This window comes from Cynoglossus semilaevis, chromosome 19 (assembly GCF_000523025.1).
Source record: "Cynoglossus semilaevis isolate Cse_v1.0 chromosome 19, Cse_v1.0, whole genome shotgun sequence".
NCBI classification, from domain to species: Eukaryota; Metazoa; Chordata; class Actinopteri; order Pleuronectiformes; family Cynoglossidae; genus Cynoglossus; species Cynoglossus semilaevis.
Window position 1 is genome coordinate 16,662,949 of NC_024325.1, and position 20,950 is coordinate 16,683,898.

Sequence of the window (20,950 nt, forward strand, 5' to 3'; positions counted from 1 at the left end):
CACACCGTGCTCATGACCATGGCCTTTGACAGGTACGTGGCCATCTGTAACCCCCTGCGCTACAGCGTCATCATGACCAACAGAATGGTGGTCAAGCTGACAGTGTCTGCCTGGGGGGTGGCCTTTGTGTTGGTGGGGATTCTGCTGGGTCTGACAGTGAGGCTGAACAGATGCAGGACTCTGATCATGAATCCTTACTGCGACAACGCCTCTCTCTTCAAACTGTCCTGTGAGAGCGTCTTCATCAACAACGTCTACGGCCTGACCTTCACCGTGGTCTTGTTCACAGCCTCCATCGGCAGCATGGTTCTCACCTACGCTAAGATCATTGTGGTGTGTCTGACCAGTAGAAACAAGTCTCTGAACAGTAAAGCTCTGAAGACCTGCAGCACTCATTTGGTCCTGTATCTGATGATGCTGATCAGTGGCTTCATCGTCATCATCCTCCACCGTTTCCCTCAGTTCTCCTTCTACAGGAAACTCAGTGCCATTCTGTTCCACATCATCCCTGGAAGCCTTAACCCTGTTATTTATGGAGTGCAGTCTGCAGAAATCTGTAGATCCATGTCCAGACTCTTTCAATTCAAAACAGTTAACGCTTTCAAATGATTTCATTCTGCACAGATCTGAGCTCAGATGAACTGTCTGTTAAAAGCACAGCACTTAATATCTGTGGCCTGGTCCAAAAGGTTAAACTGACTTTTCTAAACAAAATTTAAATTCAGTTTAAGAGGTATTTTCTGTCATTATTTTATTGGATTACAAGTTTTATTAAAACTGTTTTATTGACATAGCACATTTTACACTTGGGCCCTGATTGCATAAGGTCCTTACTACATTATATTATTAAAATCTTGCCTTTGAGTTTTCATGTGAGTTACTAAAGGTTTTATCATTCATTAAATCATTTCAGAATTTACCATAAATAATAATTCACAAGCATTACTTTACACAAAGTAAACATAGAAAATACACAGTATGGAAAAGATTTCAAACCACTAGTAGCAGTACTAAAATAGTTCTGCATCAGTCATTAATACATTAAACAACGCACATGATATTTTGAATTCAAAAAATAGTTTTTTAACTATTATAAACAGCTTTTAAGAGTATCTACTTATTATTAGAACTTGAGTTCAGAATCACAAGTAAGTAAAACCTGAGTTGCATCTTAAAAACAACTCACTAAACCTACATATGTACACTCACAAGTCATAAGTGTAAATATGTGCAAAAAACTGGAGAACAGAAATATTTCAAACAAAACTCTTTTTTTGGTGGCACTAAGGTGGATTTTTGTCAGTAATGAGTGTAAAAGGTATTCAAGCAATGTCTGTATATAAGCAATGCTGGTAAAAAAATAAATAGATAAACTGTTTTCTTAGTGACCCTCCCTCAGGGCAGTTTGTGTGTGTGAGTGTGTGTTGGGAAAGGACCCTCCTTCCTTTTTTATTGGGACTTTGTCTTGGTTCCTTTGTACTCCAGCATTTGTTGTTTGGATTATTTCAATCCTATTCATTTAATTCTATTGATTCAATCTTATTTCTCAGCACACAATGATTATTAAACTTTTAGCAGCCTTTAAACAGAGCTTTGTTTTGCTGATAAACAAATGATATATTTTGTAAAGTATGATGTAATTCCAAAAACAGCAAACTTTGTACTTACCAGCATCTCTGTTGTGCGACATCTTTACGGTGATGAAACAAAAACTTCTGTGAGACCTGTGAGAAGATCAAGATGTACGGTAAATGTTTCCATATTACCAAATTGATTTGTTGTTCTTTTCCTTACCAAAGCTTTTGAAAAATACACGTTTTATATAGGTTACATCAAACAATTTCTTATTTTACATTGTGTAATCACAAGATACATTATGTTACACAGCAACATCACTGATTATTTATTTGAGTTTTTCAGAATTAATTTGCCAATATAGCAGTATTAGTGCTTGTGGTTTGACTAGCTATAGTAAATTTACTTTTTAATCAGGGAAATATTCACGTGAATGTTCGCAACCACATCGCATCATCACTTCCACCATTCTGTGAGACCTGTGAGAAGATCAAGATGTACGGTAAATGTTTCCATATTACCAAATTGATTTGTTGTTCTTTTCCTTACCAAAGCTTTTGAAAAATACACGTTTTATATAGGTTACATCAAACAATTTCTTATTTTACATTGTGTAATCACAAGATACATTATGTTACACAGCAACATCACTGATTATTTATTTGAGTTTTTCAGAATTAATTTGCCAATATAGCAGTATTAGTGCTTGTGGTTTGACTAGCTATAGTAAATTTACTTTTTAATCAGGGAAATATTCACGTGAATGTTCGCAACCACATCGCATCATCACTTCCACCAGATTTAATCGGGTTTTTTTACTTACAATATTATATAATATAATATGATATAACATAATATAACGAAAGTGCAAACTCTTACTGAAAACAAAGTGTTGTTTAACGTGACTTAATAGCACTAGCTAAGTATGAATTTACACAAGTTTGGATCATTGACCTGCCCGAGCTACAACGCTAACGTTAGTAATGGGGGTTAAGGAATGAATATTAAAGAGTATGCTAATATGACCGGAATAATTTAAAACGTCTTCAGTTATAACGGTCTTCTGCAATCATTTTTAAACACAATCGAAAGGTATTGGACTATGTTTTATTCTCAGTTAAATAGAATAATAATATTCATAAATTAAAACCTGCCTCTGGCGTTTTGGTGCTCCTCGCCGATTCGGCCGTTAGCATGTTAAAGTTCCCTCCAAACTCCGTCGATAACTGAGGCCTAACACTAGAAGTCATAAAGCAATGGAGATATATACGTAGAACTTTCTAGAACGCTACATGCTAACGTTCGCGCAAACCGCGCTAGCATTAGCTTGTGTGCTAACGTGAATAATATGAAGACGTTTTACATATGAAAACACGGCCATTTATTTACGTTTTCGTATTTCGCTTGTAATAATCAATATGTGATATTTACTCACGTTAGTAAGTTTAAATCATATTTTACTTACGGTTAATGAGAACACACCTCTGACGTTCGTTAGACGTCCCTTACTCCAGTGCTGGGTCAGTGGCCTGTCATTTGTTTTGTTTTGGGTTTTTTTTACCGCCAGCTCAGCCATTAAAAAATATTGTTTTTCTATACGTTTTTTCACTAAGCAGCGCATTCTGTCGGCTAGTCACTAAAAATAATAACATTAGTACGTGTTGTTTAAAGCATATATACATGAGATTTCTATAGTATTGGTATTATTAATTGTTTCATTATTAATTAAACCACTTCTATGTTCCATTTCCACAGGGGCACCTTGCCCTTTTATTATGAGATTGTTGCTTCTATCTACAGAAATTAAATAGCTTTTGACAGCTTTGGACTTATACATCGTAGGTCATTTAAATGATTTGTTGTAGAAATTAGTCAGAGCAGAGAGCAACTAGTTTTCAGACTCAAATCTGCGTTCTAATTTAAATATGCGTGGAAGATGACCCCCAGAGAAAAATCACCATTAAGGTTTAGTGATGGATTTGAGATGTAATGGTCGACAGGGCTATACGTTTAATGTTTACTTAAGTAGGTAGAGTCCCAGACAACCAGCTTCCAGGATAACTGGGACCTGCAGTCCTCTCTACGACATCTTGTAGCTCATGGAGGGATATTTATTTATTAATATTTAGATATTTATCTGTAGTTTGTGATGAACTGTGATGCTGGTGCTGTTGTTTTGTTTGTAAAGATTAAAAGAGGTCTGTCACTTTTCACTGTTACCCAACCCAACTGATAATTATCATCATGACTTCATAGTGGTCATAGGGAAAATACGTCCATTGAGAATAAAACTGACTATAAAAATATGCCCACACAGAAGAACAGCAACCTGGAACCAGACAGGTGAAAAAGGCAGTAGAACCGGACGCCTCCCTGCTGGTAGGACCTCGTACCAGCATCTCTGTGGTTTCCCTCTCTGAATTGAAATCTGATTTTGTTTTACGGCTTTTACATTTGTTGTTGTTATTCTTTACGTCTTTACAAAATACTTTGCCATCTCACTTATAATATAATATTTTGTCATCACATCAATTTCATTTTTTGTGATGTCTGTTTTTTTCTTTCAGGTTGATGGAAAACTTTACATTGAACAGCTTCCTGCTGCAGCTGGAGGACTTGAACCTGTCAGAGGACGCTCTGTACCCCGTCTTCCTCTGTTTCCTCCTGTTCTACTTGTTTATAATCATTGTGAATGTGGGCATCATTCTCCTCATTTTCACTGACAGGAAGCTTCACCAGCCCATGTACCTTCTTTTCTGTAACCTTTCTGTAAATGACATTGTTGGCAACTCCATCCTGGTCCCTCGTCTGCTCATAGATATGCTGCGTCCTTCTTCTAAACGTGTCATCAGTTATTACGAGTGTGTGGTCCAGGCCTTCACCGTTCACACATTTGCTACAACCTCCCATACCGTGCTGATGACCATGGCCTTTGACAGGTACGTGGCCATCTGTAACCCCCTGCGCTACAGCGTCATCATGACCAACAGAATGGTGGTCAAGCTGACAGTGTCTGCCTGGGGGGTGGCCTTTGTGTTGGTGGGGATTCTGCTGGGTCTGACAGTGAGGCTGAACAGATGCAGGACTCTGATCATGAATCCTTACTGCGACAACGCCTCTCTCTTCAAACTGTCCTGTGAGAGCGTCTTCATCAACAACGTCTACGGCCTGACCTTCACCGTGGTCTTGTTCACAGCCTCCATCGGCAGCATGGTTCTCACCTACGCTAAGATCATTGTGGTGTGTCTGACCAGTAGAAACAAGTCTCTGAACAGTAAAGCTCTGAAGACCTGCAGCACTCATTTGGTCCTGTATCTGATGATGCTGATCAGTGGCTTCATCGTCATCATCCTCCACCGTTTCCCTCAGTTCTCCTTCTACAGGAAACTCAGTGCCATTCTGTTCCACATCATCCCTGGAAGCCTTAACCCTGTTATTTATGGAGTGCAGTCTGCAGAAATCTGTAGATCCATGTCCAGACTCTTTCAATTCAAAACAGTTAACGCTTTCAAATGATTTCATTCTGCACAGATCTGAGCTCAGATGAACTGTCTGTTAAAAGCACAGCACTTAATATCTGTGGCCTGGTCCAAAAGGTTAAACTGACTTTTCTAAACAAAATTTAAATTCAGTTTAAGAGGTATTTTCTGTCATTATTTTATTGGATTACAAGTTTTATTAAAACTGTTTTATTGACATAGCACATTTTACACTTGGGCCCTGATTTGCATAAGGTCCTTACTACATTATATTATTAAAATCTTGCCTTTGAGTTTTCATGTGAGTTACTAAAGGTTTTATCATTCGTTTTTCTATACGTTTTTTCACTAAGCAGCGCATTCTGTCGGCTAGTCACTAAAAATAATAACATTAGTACGTGTTGTTTAAAGCATATATACATGAGATTTCTATAGTATTGGTATTATTAATTGTTTCATTATTAATTAAACCACTTCTATGTTCCATTTCCACAGGGGCACCTTGCCCTTTTATTATGAGATTGTTGCTTCTATCTACAGAAATTAAATAGCTTTTGACAGCTTTGTACTTATACATCGTAGGTCATTTAAATGATTTGTTGTAGAAATTAGTCAGAGCAGAGAGCAACTAGTTTTCAGACTCAAATCTGCGTTCTAATTTAAATATGCGTGGAAGATGACCCCCAGAGAAAAATCACCATTAAGGTTTAGTGATGGATTTGAGATGTAATGGTCGACAGGGCTATACGTTTAATGTTTACTTAAGTAGGTAGAGTCCCAGACAACCAGCTTCCAGGATAACTGGGACCTGCAGTCCTCTCTACGACATCTTGTAGCTCATGGAGGGATATTTATTTATTAATATTTAGATATTTATCTGTAGTTTGTGATGAACTGTGATGCTGGTGCTGTTGTTTTGTTTGTAAAGATTAAAAGAGGTCTGTCACTTTTCACTGTTACCCAACCCAACTGATAATTATCATCATGACTTCATAGTGGTCATAGGGAAAATACGTCCATTGAGAATAAAACTGACTATAAAAATATGCCCACACAGAAGAACAGCAACCTGGAACCAGACAGGTGAAAAAGGCAGTAGAACCGGACGCCTCCCTGCTGGTAGGACCTCGTACCAGCATCTCTGTGGTTTCCCTCTCTGAATTGAAATCTGATTTTGTTTTACGGCTTTTACATTTGTTGTTGTTATTCTTTACGTCTTTACAAAATACTTTGCCATCTCACTTATAATATAATATTTTGTCATCACATCAATTTCATTTTTTGTGATGTCTGTTTTTTTCTTTCAGGTTGATGGAAAACTTTACATTGAACAGCTTCCTGCTGCAGCTGGAGGACTTGAACCTGTCAGAGGACGCTCTGTACCCCGTCTTCCTCTGTTTCCTCCTGTTCTACTTGTTTATAATCATTGTGAATGTGGGCATCATTCTCCTCATTTTCACTGACAGGAAGCTTCACCAGCCCATGTACCTTCTTTTCTGTAACCTTTCTGTAAATGACATTGTTGGCAACTCCATCCTGGTCCCTCGTCTGCTCATAGATATGCTGCGTCCTTCTTCTAAACGTGTCATCAGTTATTACGAGTGTGTGGTCCAGGCCTTCACCGTTCACACATTTGCTGCAACAACTCACACCGTGCTCATGACCATGGCCTTTGACAGGTACGTGGCCATCTGTAACCCCCTGCGCTACAGCGTCATCATGACCAACAGAATGGTGGTCAAGCTGACAGTGTCTGCCTGGGGGGTGGCCTTTGTGTTGGTGGGGATTCTGCTGGGTCTGACAGTGAGGCTGAACAGATGCAGGACTCTGATCATGAATCCTTACTGCGACAACGCCTCTCTCTTCAAACTGTCCTGTGAGAGCGTCTTCATCAACAACGTCTACGGCCTGACCTTCACCGTGGTCTTGTTCACAGCCTCCATCGGCAGCATGGTTCTCACCTACGCTAAGATCATTGTGGTGTGTCTGACCAGTAGAAACAAGTCTCTGAACAGTAAAGCTCTGAAGACCTGCAGCACTCATTTGGTCCTGTATCTGATGATGCTGATCAGTGGCTTCATCGTCATCATCCTCCACCGTTTCCCTCAGTTCTCCTTCTACAGGAAACTCAGTGCCATTCTGTTCCACATCATCCCTGGAAGCCTTAACCCTGTTATTTATGGAGTGCAGTCTGCAGAAATCTGTAGATCCATGTCCAGACTCTTTCAATTCAAAACAGTTAACGCTTTCAAATGATTTCATTCTGCACAGATCTGAGCTCAGATGAACTGTCTGTTAAAAGCACAGCACTTAATATCTGTGGCCTGGTCCAAAAGGTTAAACTGACTTTTACAACCTCCCATACCGTGCTGATGACCATGGCCTTTGACAGGTACGTGGCCATCTGTAACCCCCTGCGCTACAGCGTCATCATGACCAACAGAATGGTGGTCAAGCTGACAGTGTCTGCCTGGGGGGTGGCCTTTGTGTTGGTGGGGATTCTGCTGGGTCTGACAGTGAGGCTGAACAGATGCAGGACTCTGATCATGAATCCTTACTGCGACAACGCCTCTCTCTTCAAACTGTCCTGTGAGAGCGTCTTCATCAACAACGTCTACGGCCTGACCTTCACCGTGGTCTTGTTCACAGCCTCCATCGGCAGCATGGTTCTCACCTACGCTAAGATCATTGTGGTGTGTCTGACCAGTAGAAACAAGTCTCTGAACAGTAAAGCTCTGAAGACCTGCAGCACTCATTTGGTCCTGTATCTGATGATGCTGATCAGTGGCTTCATCGTCATCATCCTCCACCGTTTCCCTCAGTTCTCCTTCTACAGGAAACTCAGTGCCATTCTGTTCCACATCATCCCTGGAAGCCTTAACCCTGTTATTTATGGAGTGCAGTCTGCAGAAATCTGTAGATCCATGTCCAGACTCTTTCAATTCAAAACAGTTAACGCTTTCAAATGACTTAGATGTGAAATGTTTTGCTCTTCTAAATGTTTTTATTTTTTCATGATGTTTTGCTATTTGTCAGTTCATTTTGTTCATTTATGATCTGTGTTCAGCTTTTAACTAAGGCTTTTGTAATTATAATAATGAAACAACATGTCATTAAAATGGTTAAAAGTATTTCTTAGTTAGTTTAAATCACAATATTCAGCATTGAGTTATGTTAACCTTTGTTGTTGATCCATGGTGAACCTTGTTTATCTCTTATTTTGTTAAATCTACAACTAATTAGTTTATATATTTGTACTAAAATATATTTAGATTTGTATTTTAAATGTATCATTTCATGTATCATGTGTCATTGTATTAAGTTTCCATATCAATTTATATTGTTTGTTTTTAAATGCTGTACTAAAAGGAGAAGTGCTGATGGTTTACATATCAGGATGGTGTTTGGTACTGATGGAGATAGAGACGGGTCACAGAACCTGGTCCAGTTTCTCTGCCCAAATAATGAGGAAAACAGAACATGAAAAAGGAAAAGACTCCAAAGTGTATTTCTTTGATCTAACCTGAGTTACTGAGCACAACAGCTCAGTTCATGTTTTCTATTGGTGGAAAATCTGGTGCGTGAACACCACATGGCTGTAAAGGGTTAAGGTTCTGACCATTGATGTGTGTGTAAAAAACCTGTATTTGTGCTTTGAGCACTGAGGAGTTCCTCAGTGCAGTTCTGAATGGAACCATTGTTCTGAACTCCTTGCTGCAAGTAAAACGTTTAAAGCTTGAGATCTCGTATTTGATTCTTTATTTGATCTTTATTTAATTTTTTTGTGTTTGGAAACTGAGTTATGAAATAACTGTGACTAATCCAAATGTCCAACCGTCTTCACTTCACTGCTGCCATCCTCTGACACTATACCAGAACCATGACATCACGTCTTTGTCCCCCCGCCCCCTCCACCCTGACCCCCACCCTTCGTGGGAGCAGTTATGTTATTAAAACCAGCACAGAAGCTGTGCTGAGTGTGTGGAGCAGGAGCAGGAGGCTGAAGGTGATGTGTTCACTCCCCCACTCCCAACTGCCCCCCCCCCCCCCACACCCACACACACAGACAGACTCAGTGTGAAAAACTGCGTAGACTTCTGGAGCTTCTTTTCTTTCACGTTGTCTGTTTTTTTTTTTTTCTTACTTGTTCGTAAGATTTCAGTTCATTTGAATGACCTTCGAACAGCTGTTGACCAGGTGACTCTGGTGGACCAGGTCCATCAGGGATGGATCAGTTAACGAACCCATCAACCATCTGTGTTCAGAGTTTTAATCTTTATGGACTTTCACATTCACAATCATGTTTTTGTTTTTTGTTTATTTGTCATTAAAACTTCATTGTTTTCCTGAGGCTCCACCTCAGTGAAAACATGGCTGCCATTGGACCGAGCTCAGAACCCTTTACTGGTTCTTGGTTTCAGGTTTAATGAACAGTAACTCTGTAGGTTGTTTTTACAGAGACACTGGAGCTGCTGGTAGACTGCTGCCTCCAGTGGTCAGAGTGTGTCACTACAGTATATCTGAACAAAGTCTTAAAGTTAGAGTGTAAGCAGAGGACTCCGAGCTCACGTGTCACTGTAGTTCATCCTCATGTTTGTAGACTGATGCAGCCACATTCAAGCGTGATTAAACTTTGATTTGTTTGTAATGATTACAGCAACCCAGATGGAAAACCTCACCCACAACAGCCTTGTACTGCAGCTTGAGGGGTTAAAGGTCACCAAGACTTCCAAGTACCCCATCTTCGTCCTCCTCCTTCTCACGTACGTTTTCATCTTTGTTGCCAACCTGGGCATCCTGGCCTTGATCTGGATGGACAGGAGCCTGCACCAGCCCATGTACCTGCTCTTCTGTAACCTGTCGGTCAACGACGTGATGGCAAATTCATTGCTTGTTCCTCGAGTGCTCGCTGACATCCTGGTGCCACCGTCTGAACGCTTTATTCACTATTATCACTGTTTGATGCAAGCGTTCACTGCGCACTTGTCGGGCACTAACGCTCACACCGTGCTCATGATCATGGCCTTCGACAGATACGTAGCCATCTGTAACCCTCTACGCTACGCCAACGTCATGACGGACAAGATGGTGATTAAACTGACGCTGTCGGCGTGGGGCGTGGCCTTTGTCCTGGTGGTGGTTCTGCTCAGCCTGACGGCTCGACTCAATCGTTGTCGGACTCTGATCACCAACACTTACTGTGACAACGCCTCTCTGTACAAACTCTCCTGTGAAAACGCGTTAATCAACAACATTTACGGCCTGACGTTCACCGTGCTGCTGCTCTCGTCATCCATTGGTTGTATCGTCCTCACCTACTGGAGGATCATGGTGGCGTGTTTGAACAGCAAGAGCAGGTCTTTGAACGGAAAAGCCCTGAAGACCTGCAGCACACACCTGTGTGTGTACCTGATGATGCTGGTCAGTGGGATGGTCCTCATCGCCATGCATCGGTTCCCTCAGTACGCAGAGTACAGAAAGATCTCTGCCCTTCTCTTCAACATTGTCCCTGGCAGTTTGAATCCCGTCATCTATGGCCTGCAGTCGCAGGAAATACACAAATGTTTGTCCAATTTGTTTCAGCGCAAAAAAATTCAGCCACGGTGCTAACCTGTGTGTTTTCATTTGTAACTGACGACCGGTTGATGTGGTTTTTAATTTTTTCTACCTGATGATTTTAAGTTCCTGGTTTCATCCAAATGTATCTCAACTGATTATTCGTCTTACTGCTGGCCGCGGTGCTGCCTTCACTGTCCTCACAAGACACTGACGACTGTGTGGCCTCCACTCAGAGACTGTAGCCGTTCTATCAGAGGAAGCTTTAGAGAACTTGTACATTTGACAAAACACTATGTTTTGATTCATATTACAATAAAGTTGTAATGTTTGAATGCTTTTGCTTTGAATTTGCCAAAATAAAATGTAATACATCTTGAAGACTGGAAAAATATCTTAATGTTATTTGTTGTTTATTTTATTATTTTTTACCTGCAGCCTACATCACAAAGTGTATTTTTTAGCTTCACTTTTGGAAATGCTTTGTTCAGGTTTGTTTGAGCAACACAAATGGACTTTGGTCTGAACTAAAATCTCAGATTTTCTCTGGGATGACTGGTGATGATGGGATGTGGTTCCATTTTTTAATCCTTATTGAAAACACAGTAAAAACAAAGACATTTCTATTAAAACAATGGTGTTGTTTTTGTCTGGAACCTGAGGAGGATTTTCTGTCTCACTACTTTGATCTGAAGGCCGTAGGTGATGGCGTTCAGTGCAGGTGGCACCACGTGGAACAACATGGAGGCTAGTTTCCTCTGGTCGGACAACTGTGGGAAGCGGTGGAGGGTGATGATGATGATGCCTGACATGAACATGATGGCGTAGACGACCAGGTGAGAAGCGCAGGTCTGCAGCGCTCGCCCGTTCAAAACCTTGTTTCGGCCGCTCAGGCATACGGCGGCGATACGTATGTACGTGAGCAGAAAACTGCCGAGGGAGGAGCCGAGCAGGAGGATGGTGTAAGTCAGGCCGTAGATGTTGTTGATGAGGACGCTGTCGCAGGAGAGCTTGAAAAGCGAGGCGTTGTCACAGAAGGGGTTGGAAACTAACCGTCTGCATCGTGACAGACGCACGCTGAGGGCCACAAGGATCGCCACCAGCAGGAGAGACACCCCCCACGCTACCATCGACAGCAGCACCACCATCCTATGGGTCATAACGGTGGTGTAGCGCAGTGGGTTGCAGATGGCCATGTAGCGGTCAAAGGTCATGGCCATGAGCACAGTGTGTGAGGTGCTGGCGTGAAAGTGAGCACAGAACGCCTGAACAACACAGTGGGCGTAGCTGATGTAGCGCTCTGTTGCCACAGCAAACAAGTCAATTAGAATGGGCGGAATTATGGTGGAGGCCCCGAAGGCATCGTTCAGGCTCATGTTACAGAAGAGCAGGTACATGGGCTGATGGAGGCTGCGCTCCATGACGATGAGCAGGACCAGGCCAAGGTGAGACACCATGATGAAGATGTAGATGATGAGGAGGAGGACAAAGGTGGGGACGGAGGACTGGGGCGTAACCTTTAGCCCCTCCAGTAGCAGGATGTCAGTCTGATTCTCCATCATTCAAAGGCTGAAGAAAGACGAGCAGAAAGAAACACCACACAGTTAGGACGTAGGCTAACTTTACCATCAGAAAATCTTCAAATCCATTCAAATATGAAAAATATCTTTCTGTGGTTCAGCACACTGTCTCTGTCTCTGAGGTCAAGTTGGGAATTCAAACTGATTCAAACTAAATCCAGTCCATTTTTTTTACTTCCTGATGAACTTGGATCAGATCCTGCTGCTGGATTTATGTAGCTACAACAGCCCTGGTACAGACACCAGAGCTAACGTTGGCTACAACAGGCCAGAGCTAACGCTGGCTACAAAAGCCCCGGTACAGACTCCAAAGCTAACGTTAGCTACAACAGTACAGAGCTAACGGTAGCTACAACAGTCCAGAGCTAACGTTGGCTACAACAGTCCAGAGCTAACGTTAGCTACAACAGCCCTGGTACAGACTCCAAAGCTAACGTTAGCTACAACAGTACAGAGCTAACGGTAGCTACAACAGTCCAGAGCTAACGTTGGCTACAACAGCCCTGGTACAGACTCCAAAGCTAACGTTAGCTACAACAGTACAGAGCTAACGTTAGCTACAACAGTACAGAGCTAACGGTAGCTACAACAGTCCAGAGCTAACGTTGGCTACAACAGCCCTGGTACAGACTCCAAAGCTAACGTTAGCTACAACAGTACAGAGCTAACGTTAGCTACAACAGTACAGAGCTAACGGTAGCTACAACAGTCCAGAGCTAACGTTGGCTACAACAGCCCTGGTACAGACTCCAAAGCTAACGTTAGCTACAACAGTACAGAGCTAACGTTAGCTACAACAGTACAGAGCTAACGGTAGCTACAACAGTCCAGAGCTAACGTTGGCTACAACAGCCCTGGTACAGACTCCAAAGCTAACGTTAGCTACAACAGTACAGAGCTAACGGTAGCTACAACAGTCCAGAGCTAACGTTGGCTACAACAGCCCTGGTACAGACTCCAAAGCTAACGGTAGCTACGACAGTCCAGAGCTAACGGTAGCTACGACAGTATTGATAGAGACAGAGGCGTACTTCTTTAACGTGTTTGTTCTCCAAATCCTGTCGTACAATTAAATTTATATTCATTAAAATATCCAGATTATTGTGTAAAGTGTTGATTGTTGAGTGCTGTTGATTTATTAAATGCAATTTATCACAATTCGTTCATTTTACAACCTTTTATCAATTGAATTATATTTTGACACTGTGGACGACTAAAAGTGTCAACGTTAAACAAATAAACCGTTAATTAATTACATTTAATTAATGAAACGTGTCATTAATTAATTACAATTGGAGTTAAATATATGAATGAGTCAAAGTCAGCGGGCGGGGCTAACGCCAACCTAGTCGGGTCCGTTGGCCGGAAACAGCATGACTGGAGAGAAGTAATGGCAGACGATGACGTTTCTATGACGATGTCGAGCCAAGACATGCAGAAAATACATTGGAAGAAGTCAGTGAAGCTGCAGGATTTATTTCCACACCAGGTTATTTACCCCACAGTGACTGTGACTGCGGTACCTGGGCAAAACAGGCACAACACACACATGCACCGTTCGACCACCCGGTGCATTGTGGGGCATAGAGTTCTCTGTGGATTCTCAGTCACAGTGTCTTAAACCTCCGGTACCGTGTGCCCCCTGGTGGTCCTCTCTGACACCTCGGACATCGCTGCATTCTCCCGCTCAGTTCCTCCGTCTGTCTCCAGTCATGCTGTTTCTGACCAATGGATCAGAATAGACCATCGTTAGCCCCGCCCACTGACTTTGATGGGCGAGTTTGACAGATAGAATGAATTCATGTTGGAACTGAAATATTTGATTAAAAAATGACATCATGACATCATTATATATGTTTTACTTTAAAAACATTTTATTATGTATTGTTTCATTATTATATTTTATTATTCATTTAAATTAATAATGACACATTTATCTAATTATTCAATGATGTATTGATTTATTTGATTTCACTTTCGGCCCCAACACTGGTTGTTTTGTGACCTCACTGTTAAATCACTGGTTTAGAAACAACACAGGTCAAAGACACGTCTTTAAAAACTCTTTTTTCTGATTTCAGTTAAAGACTGATCAACTCTGACGACAACATTTCACATAACACGTAAAAATCATTGTTAAAACTTTTAAAATAGCTTTTAAAATAAATAAAAACAAACACTGAAGGAAGGATCTGTGTTCGTACGCATCACTCTCACCTGTGCTGACATTAGCGCCCCCTCCTCCCTGAGCTGAGTAAAACCCAGTCCTTTATACCCCTGCTGCTCCTCAAGGTGGTGTTAGCGTCATCATCAGTGACATCAGCAGCAGCCCGTGTTTCCACCTCACTCAGACCAAGAGGAAATGTGTAAACAAACACACGTTAATGCTAACCATTAGCCATTTTTAAGCATCTCTTACTTTAATGTGTCCATCTCATCATCAGGGTCACTGTTAGGGTCAATTGATGGGTCATGACCCCAGACCCAAACACACCCCAAATTTAAAAATCTAAATAAATATGCAGTAATATAAAATACTATTACTGCATACTTCAAGGACACTTAGTAACATAGAGACTTCCTGAACGATGTTGTCATGACCATCGTCACTGAACCCATTTGTACATCCACGGGGGCTACCAGGTGACCCCGGGCACCACGCTGGTGAACATTTAACCTAATCTCTAACCTGCAAACACACACACACACACACACACACACACACACACAGGGGTTCATTGTTCAGTGTCGTTGTTCAGTTTTGTTTATTGAAACTTTTTGTCATTCTGTACTTTGACCTCATGTGAGGTCAGAGACGTTATATGAGGACGTTGGTTCATCTGAACCATGTTAGTGAACCATGTTAGTGAGGGGTTGAAGGGAGATGATCACAAAGACGACTTTCTCTTCTGAAACAGTTTAGATACAAATTTGCGAATCTCTGCAGACTGCACTCCATAAATAACAGGGTTAAGGCTTCCAGGGATGATGTGGAACAGAATGGCACTGAGTTTCCTGTAGAAGGAGAACTGAGGGAAACGGTGGAGGATGATGACGATGAAGCCACTGATCAGCATCATCAGATACAGGACCAAATGAGTGCTGCAGGTCTTCAGAGCTTTACTGTTCAGAGACTTGTTTCTACTGGTCAGACACACCACAATGATCTTAGCGTAGGTGAGAACCATGCTGCCGATGGAGGCTGTGAACAAGACCACGGTGAAGGTCAGGCCGTAGACGTTGTTGATGAAGACGCTCTCACAGGACAGTTTGAAGAGAGAGGCGTTGTCGCAGTAAGGATTCATGATCAGAGTCCTGCATCTGTTCAGCCTCACTGTCAGACCCAGCAGAATCCCCACCAACACAAAGGCCACCCCCCAGGCAGACACTGTCAGCTTGACCACCATTCTGTTGGTCATGATGACGCTGTAGCGCAGGGGGTTACAGATGGCCACGTACCTGTCAAAGGCCATGGTCATGAGCACGGTGTGGGAGGTGGTGCCGAACATGTGGGTGGTGAAGGCCTGGACCACACACTCGTAATGATGAGGCGTTCGGAGGGGGGGTTCAGGATGTCGGAGAGCAGCCGAGGGACCATGATGGAGTTTCCGATGAGGTCGTTGATGGGCAGGTTACAGAAGAGCAGGTACATGGGCTGGTGGAGGTTCTTGTCAAATAGAACCAGGAAGACGATGCCCACGTTCATGACGATGATGACCAGGTAGGAGAGGAAGAAGAAGAAGAAGACGGGGTAGACGGAAACCTCCGTCACCGTCAAACCCTCCAGCTGCAGGGTGAAGCTGTTCAACGTGAAGTTTTCCATCAACCTGCAACAGAAGCAACAGGAAGTGTGATGAGGACGTCTCCACCACAGGTGGCAGTATACTGAGGTTTTACCTGTTCAACAAACGACCGTGGAGGCGTTGGTTCTGTTGATGATGTGACGGATGTCGGAGCTGCTGTGACTTTATGTAGAGAAGCCGTCGTCGTGGGACTTGACGTCTCCAGAACAGGACGTCACTGACAGGTCGCTGTCATCGACTCAGACACAGGAAGTCCAACTTTACCAACAGGAATCTCAGCTTCTCCCCCCCTGCCCCCCACCTCAGGTTTGCCCCTCAGGTTTGCCCCTCAGGTTTGCCCCTCAGTGGTTGGCTGGTTGTGTCTCTGCCACTAATTTGCTGCCCCCAGATGGCTGACAGGATCCACTGCGTCCCTGACTTCAATCTGGTTGAAAAACTTTTCATTCTCAGAGTCAACGTGAACGTGTGTTTATGTGTAAGGAACCTGTTCACACAGAGAGAAACTAGAAAAAAAACAAACCCTAAATATAAACAATGAGAACCTGAATCTCCTGACGATCCTGAACACTTCACTGGTTCTACGTGGTTCTGGTACTGACCAAGCCAAAAGAAGTGCGTCAGTCTCTGAGAATTCACCAGGGTCGGTGCAGTTTGACCTTTGACTCTTCTGTCAAAGTTAAAGGTTGAAGTTTGTTGTTTGTTCACTCGTGTCCCCACAGGTGATGATGTCATCCCTGTCACGGTGACAAACAGCACCAGTGACTGGGACTCTGCGCTCCTGGGAGGATAATTAGCAGCAGATACTGTTGATGATGTCGGTGAGGACGTGCGCTCACAGCGGACCTCGTTAATGATCACCGCTGTTTCATCACCGAAACCGAAGAACGTACGCACACTGATGAAACTGATGCAACATTAGGGGGCAGCGCAGCCCCTGAGCTCCCAGCAGGGGGACAGCTGCGGGTGAAAAACACTTCAAGTTCATCCACAAAAGTTAAGTCAAAAGTCATGCGTTGCATCATCGCGTCCTGAGAAACAACAACAACTCTGAAGACTTTGGTGTTGAAGGTTCTGGAACTTTCTTTTCCTGTTGATGTGGTTGGTCCGTTTTTTACTTCGTTTGTTTGACAATGTTGTCACAGTTTTTAAGCAGGAACTTTTGTTCTTATTCTCGGTGTTCCAGGGAGCGCCCTCTACTGCACCGGTCAGGAAAGTTTTTTTCTCTCCCCGATATTAAATACTTTAGTGTCAGGGTAAAAACTCGATCTTAACGGCAGGTTGGTGGTTGAATACCGGTCCAACATTTTTGTGGTTGTGTTTAGTGGTTTCTTTTCCAACCGTTTTCTCTCTGTTCTCTGTCCAGGCCAAACGTTTTCATGTCACATGGTCAAAACCTGAAGTCAAGCGTTTTCATTGGATACAGACAGACATTTGCTGATTTCATTCCTGGTGTCCTACTGTTCCACGTTTTAGCCAGTAGGTGTCGCAGTGCTGACATGATAGTTTTTCAAGCGCATGTGACGACGTTTGAAAATCAAACAAACAACAAGTTGACTTGACAAAAAAAAACAAAACAAAAACAGACAAACATGTGACTGAAGAAGGAACCAATCAGGAGGAGACATTTGTTCTGAATAACTATCAGTCCAACAGTAATGAGAACGTTCAGTGTTTGGTGTCAAACTTTGTCTGAATGCCAACTACTTCAGTTTCCATGGAAAGTCCACTCACTTTCTTTCCTTGTTTTCTTCCTGTTCCACCCTGAGCAGCCGAGGGGTCAAATTCCAAACCCTCCCCCCCCCATCGGAGGAGTGACGGAACATGAAATCACAAGTGTGAGCTACAGCAAGTGAAAGTGCTGCTGCTGCCGTTACTGCTGCTGCTGCCGTTGCTGCTGCTGCCGGTGCTGCTGCTGCTGTTGCTGCTGTGGGAGAACGTCGCAGTGGAACTTCACCTTCTTCAGAGAACCCGCTCCACGCTGAGGTAATGTGACAGAACACGGCTGCAGCACAGACGAGTGTCAGTTTGTTTTTACCTGTCAGATTAACGTGTGGCGCTGAGGTCGTCTGAGGTCAGCTCTGTCAGGTCATGTGACCGGGCATCGTACACACCTGTAAAATAGGAAAGGAAAGTGAACTAGTTGTCACTGTGACACACCACTGCACCACTGCACCACTGCACACAACCAAATGTGACCTCTGCTTTTAATCCATCACCACAGCCAGCAGGGGGCAGCAGTGTGTGAGGACGGTGCACCTCAGTGGAGGTGGACTCGAACCTGAATCTTTCTGGACCCAAGTCGACCTGGTTAACCACTGAGCCACCACTGCCCCATCATAGATTACTGTTCAGCGTTCAGAGACGTCAACAGACCAATCAAAATGTAGAGAAAAAAAACATGTCGAGAAAAGAAGTCCAAACTGAAATAATCTGAGGAAGGAACCAGTGACAGAACCAGTGACAGGACCAGTGACAGTCGAGGCTCAGCGTCATATGAGTTGGGTTCAGTCGTAAGTTAAAATAACCCGATCACGGCTGAACGTTAGCCTGATCAGAGATGAGAGGAAGTCAAAGGCACAGACTGACAACGTTTGACCAAATATAGAAGGAAACCGTCTGTGAACCACGGCTTGATTCCTTACTGTGTTTTGTGTTTCTTCTCCGGTCGATCACACACTTCTGTGGGTCAGAAGTTTGACCATGGGAACCTGTGACCCCGGAGTGACCTCTGACCCTTTGACCCCTAGAGCATATGCTCGACAACGAAGTTTGTTCCACAGTGTCAAGGTACGTCATCATTGATGGATGAATGGATAAAACGATGGATGAAACGATGGATGGATGGATGGATGATGGATGCAGTTCATTGATCCAACATTGAACTGTGGGTCTGACGGCAGCCTGAGGCGGGGGTGTGGTCAACACCATCACAGACACTGGTGTCAGTTACTGACCCAGAGTCTTTTTTAGAATGTGCTTCTCTGCCTGTGCAGCAGGTGGCGCTGTGACTGTCTGGGAGCAGTAACCTCTGGAGCTTCTTGTCTCTGCAGTTCTTCGTCTTCTGCCACAGTCTGCTGCAGCTGGCTCAGCTGCTGGTCTCAGGCTACATGAAGAGCTCCATCTCCACCATCGAGAGGCGCTATGGCCTGTCCAGCCAGAGGTCGGGTCTGCTGGCGTCTTTTAACGAGGTCAGTGACGGTCAGTGATGGTCAGAAGGAACCACAGCTGTGGTTCTACCAGTGGAACCTTCTCAGTTGTAGAGTTAGACTAAACTTCACAGCTGGTCCTGGTCCTGGTCCTGGTCCTGGTGTTGGACTGAGTGTGTGTGTGTGTGTGTGTGTGTGTAGGTTGGGAACACCATCCTCATCGTCTTTGTGAGTTTTCTCGGCAGTCGGGTTCATCGGCCGCGGTTCATCGGGGGCGGAGCTTTGCTGGCATCTCTGTCCTCCCTGCTGATGGCGCTGCCTCACTTCCTGAGTGGACCATACGAACACAGCACCAGTATCAGCTGTGAGACACACACACGTGCACACACACACACACACAGGTGCACACACACACTCACCTTCTCCCCTGTTTCCCAGCAGCCCCCGCCCTCACCTCCGACCTCTGCCAATCAAACCTCACCTCCTCATCTTCTAACCAGAGCTGCAGTCAGCAGCAGAGCGACGGCCAGCAGGGGGCGTACCCTCTGCTGCTGCTGGCTCAGCTGCTGCTGGGCGTGGCGTCCGTGCCCATCCAACCCTTCGGCATCTCTTACATCGACGACTACGCCAGCAGGAGGAACTCCCCCCTCTACCTGGGTAGGAGGGGCCGCCCCGCCAACTGAACCGGGCCAACGGCACCCCCTGTGGTCACCCCGGGGGGTGTCTGCGGACCCCAGGCTGACACGGTTTGTTCTGTCCTTTCTGTCCCAGGAATCGTCTTCGCCGCCACCTCCGTGGGACCGGCGCTCGGCTTCATCACCGGCTCCATGATGCTGAGGTTCTACGTGGACTTTGACAAACTTTCCAAAGGTACGCAGGAGGAGGTGAAGGAGGAAGAGGGGAGGAGGTGGGGTTGTCCACACGTTGACCTCCTTCTGCTCCTCAGACCAGATTCAGCTGGACTCCAAAGACCTGCGCTGGGTGGGGGCCTGGTGGCTGGGCTTCCTGCTGGCCTCCTGCCTCCTCCTCCTCGCCGCGCTGCCTTATCTCTTCTTCCCCAAGAGCATGGAGCGAGAGGTGAGGTTACAAACAAACAAACAAACAATCAAACAAACAAACAATCAAACAAACAAACAATCAAACAAACAAACAATCAAACAAACAAACAATCATCAAACAAACAAAACAATCAAACAAACAAACAATCAAACAAACAAACAATCAAACAAACAAACAATCAAACAAACAACAGTTCTGAAGTGAAACAGGATGAAGAACAGGAATGTGAGGTCATCGACCTGTGAAGATCCAGTTCATGTTGGAACAAGATTAATCTGAGAAATCAGTGTTGCTCAACTAGAACGCTCTCTCTCTCTCCCTCTCTCTGTTTATCCTCACATTCCAGATGTTTTGTTTGAGTTTGAATTCCTGTCAGAACAGTGTTGTGAAACAACCAACAGTGGAGGATCTGGGCTCCGTTTCTTGAAACTCACCAAACTCCAAGTTAAAGTCACAGCTCTGGCTTCCTGAAGTCGGAGAAGTCTGACTTTACAGTTTCACAAGTGGATTACAGTGAATTCTGGGAAGTCTGAGTTAAGTTTGAGTTAAGTTTGAGTTAAGTTAAGTCTGAGTTAAGTCTGAGTTAAGTTTGAGTTAAGTTAAGTCTGAGTTAAGTCTGAGTTAAGTTTGAGTTAAGTTAAGTCTGAGTTAAGTCTGAGTTAAGTTTGAGTTAAGTTAAGTCTGAGTTAAGTCTGAGTTAAGTTTGAGTTAAGTTAAGTCTGAGTTAAGTCTGAGTTAAGTTTGAGTTAAGT

The 20,950-nt window shown here is 43.8% G+C and overlaps 6 protein-coding genes across 10 annotated transcripts in view; 4 read left to right on the forward strand and 2 right to left on the reverse strand.

The window, feature by feature from the left end:
- The window catches only part of LOC103395755 (olfactory receptor 52N5-like), a 4,290-nt gene extending 2,632 nt beyond the window's left edge, over window positions 1-1,658 (forward strand). Inside the window, exon 2 of the mRNA XM_008333546.3 lies at window positions 1-1,658. Coding sequence (XP_008331768.2) covers window positions 1-609 — 609 coding nt within the window. The 3' untranslated portion in view covers window positions 610-1,658.
- Window positions 1,659-3,043: 1,385 nt separating this feature from the next.
- On the forward strand, window positions 3,044-5,348 carry LOC103395624 (olfactory receptor 146-like). The gene is made up of 2 exons (XM_008333385.2): window positions 3,044-3,954; window positions 4,143-5,348. Exon 2 carries the CDS (start codon window positions 4,147-4,149, stop codon window positions 5,089-5,091), a length of 945 nt encoding a protein of 314 aa, XP_008331607.1. The 5' UTR covers window positions 3,044-3,954; window positions 4,143-4,146; the 3' UTR covers window positions 5,092-5,348.
- Window positions 5,349-5,390: 42 nt separating this feature from the next.
- LOC103395623 (uncharacterized) lies at window positions 5,391-10,769 on the forward strand. The gene is made up of 4 exons (XM_008333383.3): window positions 5,391-6,173; window positions 6,362-7,309; window positions 7,447-7,956; window positions 9,680-10,769. Exons 2-4 carry the CDS (start codon window positions 6,366-6,368, stop codon window positions 10,662-10,664), a joined length of 2,439 nt encoding a protein of 812 aa, XP_008331605.2. The 5' UTR covers window positions 5,391-6,173; window positions 6,362-6,365; the 3' UTR covers window positions 10,665-10,769.
- Window positions 10,770-11,098: 329 nt separating this feature from the next.
- On the reverse strand, window positions 11,099-13,971 carry LOC103395637 (putative gustatory receptor clone PTE03). Of its 2 annotated transcripts, none has more exons than XM_017041447.2 (2): window positions 13,823-13,971; window positions 11,099-12,179 (listed from the first exon to the last, which is right to left on the reverse strand). In XM_017041447.2, exon 2 carries the CDS (start codon window positions 12,170-12,172, stop codon window positions 11,237-11,239), a length of 936 nt encoding a protein of 311 aa, XP_016896936.1. In that variant the 5' UTR covers window positions 12,173-12,179; window positions 13,823-13,971; the 3' UTR covers window positions 11,099-11,236. The 2 variants fall into 2 exon arrangements, with proteins under 2 accessions (XP_016896936.1, XP_008331618.1); XM_008333396.3 differs by having other exon boundaries at window positions 13,536-13,968.
- A 209-nt stretch (window positions 13,972-14,180) lies between these two features.
- LOC103395638 (olfactory receptor 52N5-like) lies at window positions 14,181-16,293 on the reverse strand. Its single transcript, XM_025065826.1, is given in 3 exon segments — window positions 14,181-15,734; window positions 15,737-16,017; window positions 16,088-16,293. Coding segments are annotated over 2 exon segments (933 nt in total). The 5' UTR covers window positions 16,014-16,017; window positions 16,088-16,293; the 3' UTR covers window positions 14,181-15,078.
- A 1,329-nt stretch (window positions 16,294-17,622) lies between these two features.
- slco2b1 (solute carrier organic anion transporter family, member 2B1) overlaps window positions 17,623-20,950 on the forward strand; it is a 6,605-nt gene continuing 3,277 nt past the window's right edge. The window contains exons 1-7 of one of the 4 annotated variants that reach the window (XM_017041436.2): window positions 17,623-17,976; window positions 18,687-18,780; window positions 19,044-19,181; window positions 19,341-19,503; window positions 19,578-19,796; window positions 19,911-20,009; window positions 20,086-20,216. In XM_017041436.2, the coding sequence (XP_016896925.1) occupies window positions 18,694-18,780; window positions 19,044-19,181; window positions 19,341-19,503; window positions 19,578-19,796; window positions 19,911-20,009; window positions 20,086-20,216 (837 nt within the window). In that variant the 5' untranslated portion in view covers window positions 17,623-17,976; window positions 18,687-18,693. Of the gene's footprint in view, window positions 17,977-18,683; window positions 18,781-18,986; window positions 19,182-19,340; window positions 19,504-19,577; window positions 19,797-19,910; window positions 20,010-20,085; window positions 20,217-20,950 lie in introns of those variants that run through there. The other 3 variants (XM_008333399.3, XM_008333397.3, XM_025065827.1) reach the window with 3 other exon arrangements.

What these genes read in the sequence shown, in the direction of transcription:
- LOC103395624 (XM_008333385.2), top strand. Translation starts at nt 4,147, where the DNA reads ATGGAAAACTTTACATTGAACAGCTTCCTGCTGCAGCTGGAGGACTTG.
- LOC103395623 (XM_008333383.3), top strand. Translation starts at nt 6,366, where the DNA reads ATGGAAAACTTTACATTGAACAGCTTCCTGCTGCAGCTGGAGGACTTG. An exon ending in ACAGTTAACGCTTTCAAATG is followed by an intron (nt 7,310 to 7,446) that starts ATTTCATTCTGC and finishes GGCCTTTGACAG; the next exon opens with GTACGTGGCCATCTGTAACC. An exon ending in CCTGTTATTTATGGAGTGCA is followed by an intron (nt 7,957 to 9,679) that starts GTCTGCAGAAAT and finishes CATTCAAGCGTG; the next exon opens with ATTAAACTTTGATTTGTTTG.
- LOC103395637 (XM_017041447.2), bottom strand. Translation starts at nt 12,172, where the DNA reads ATGATGGAGAATCAGACTGACATCCTGCTACTGGAGGGGCTAAAGGTT.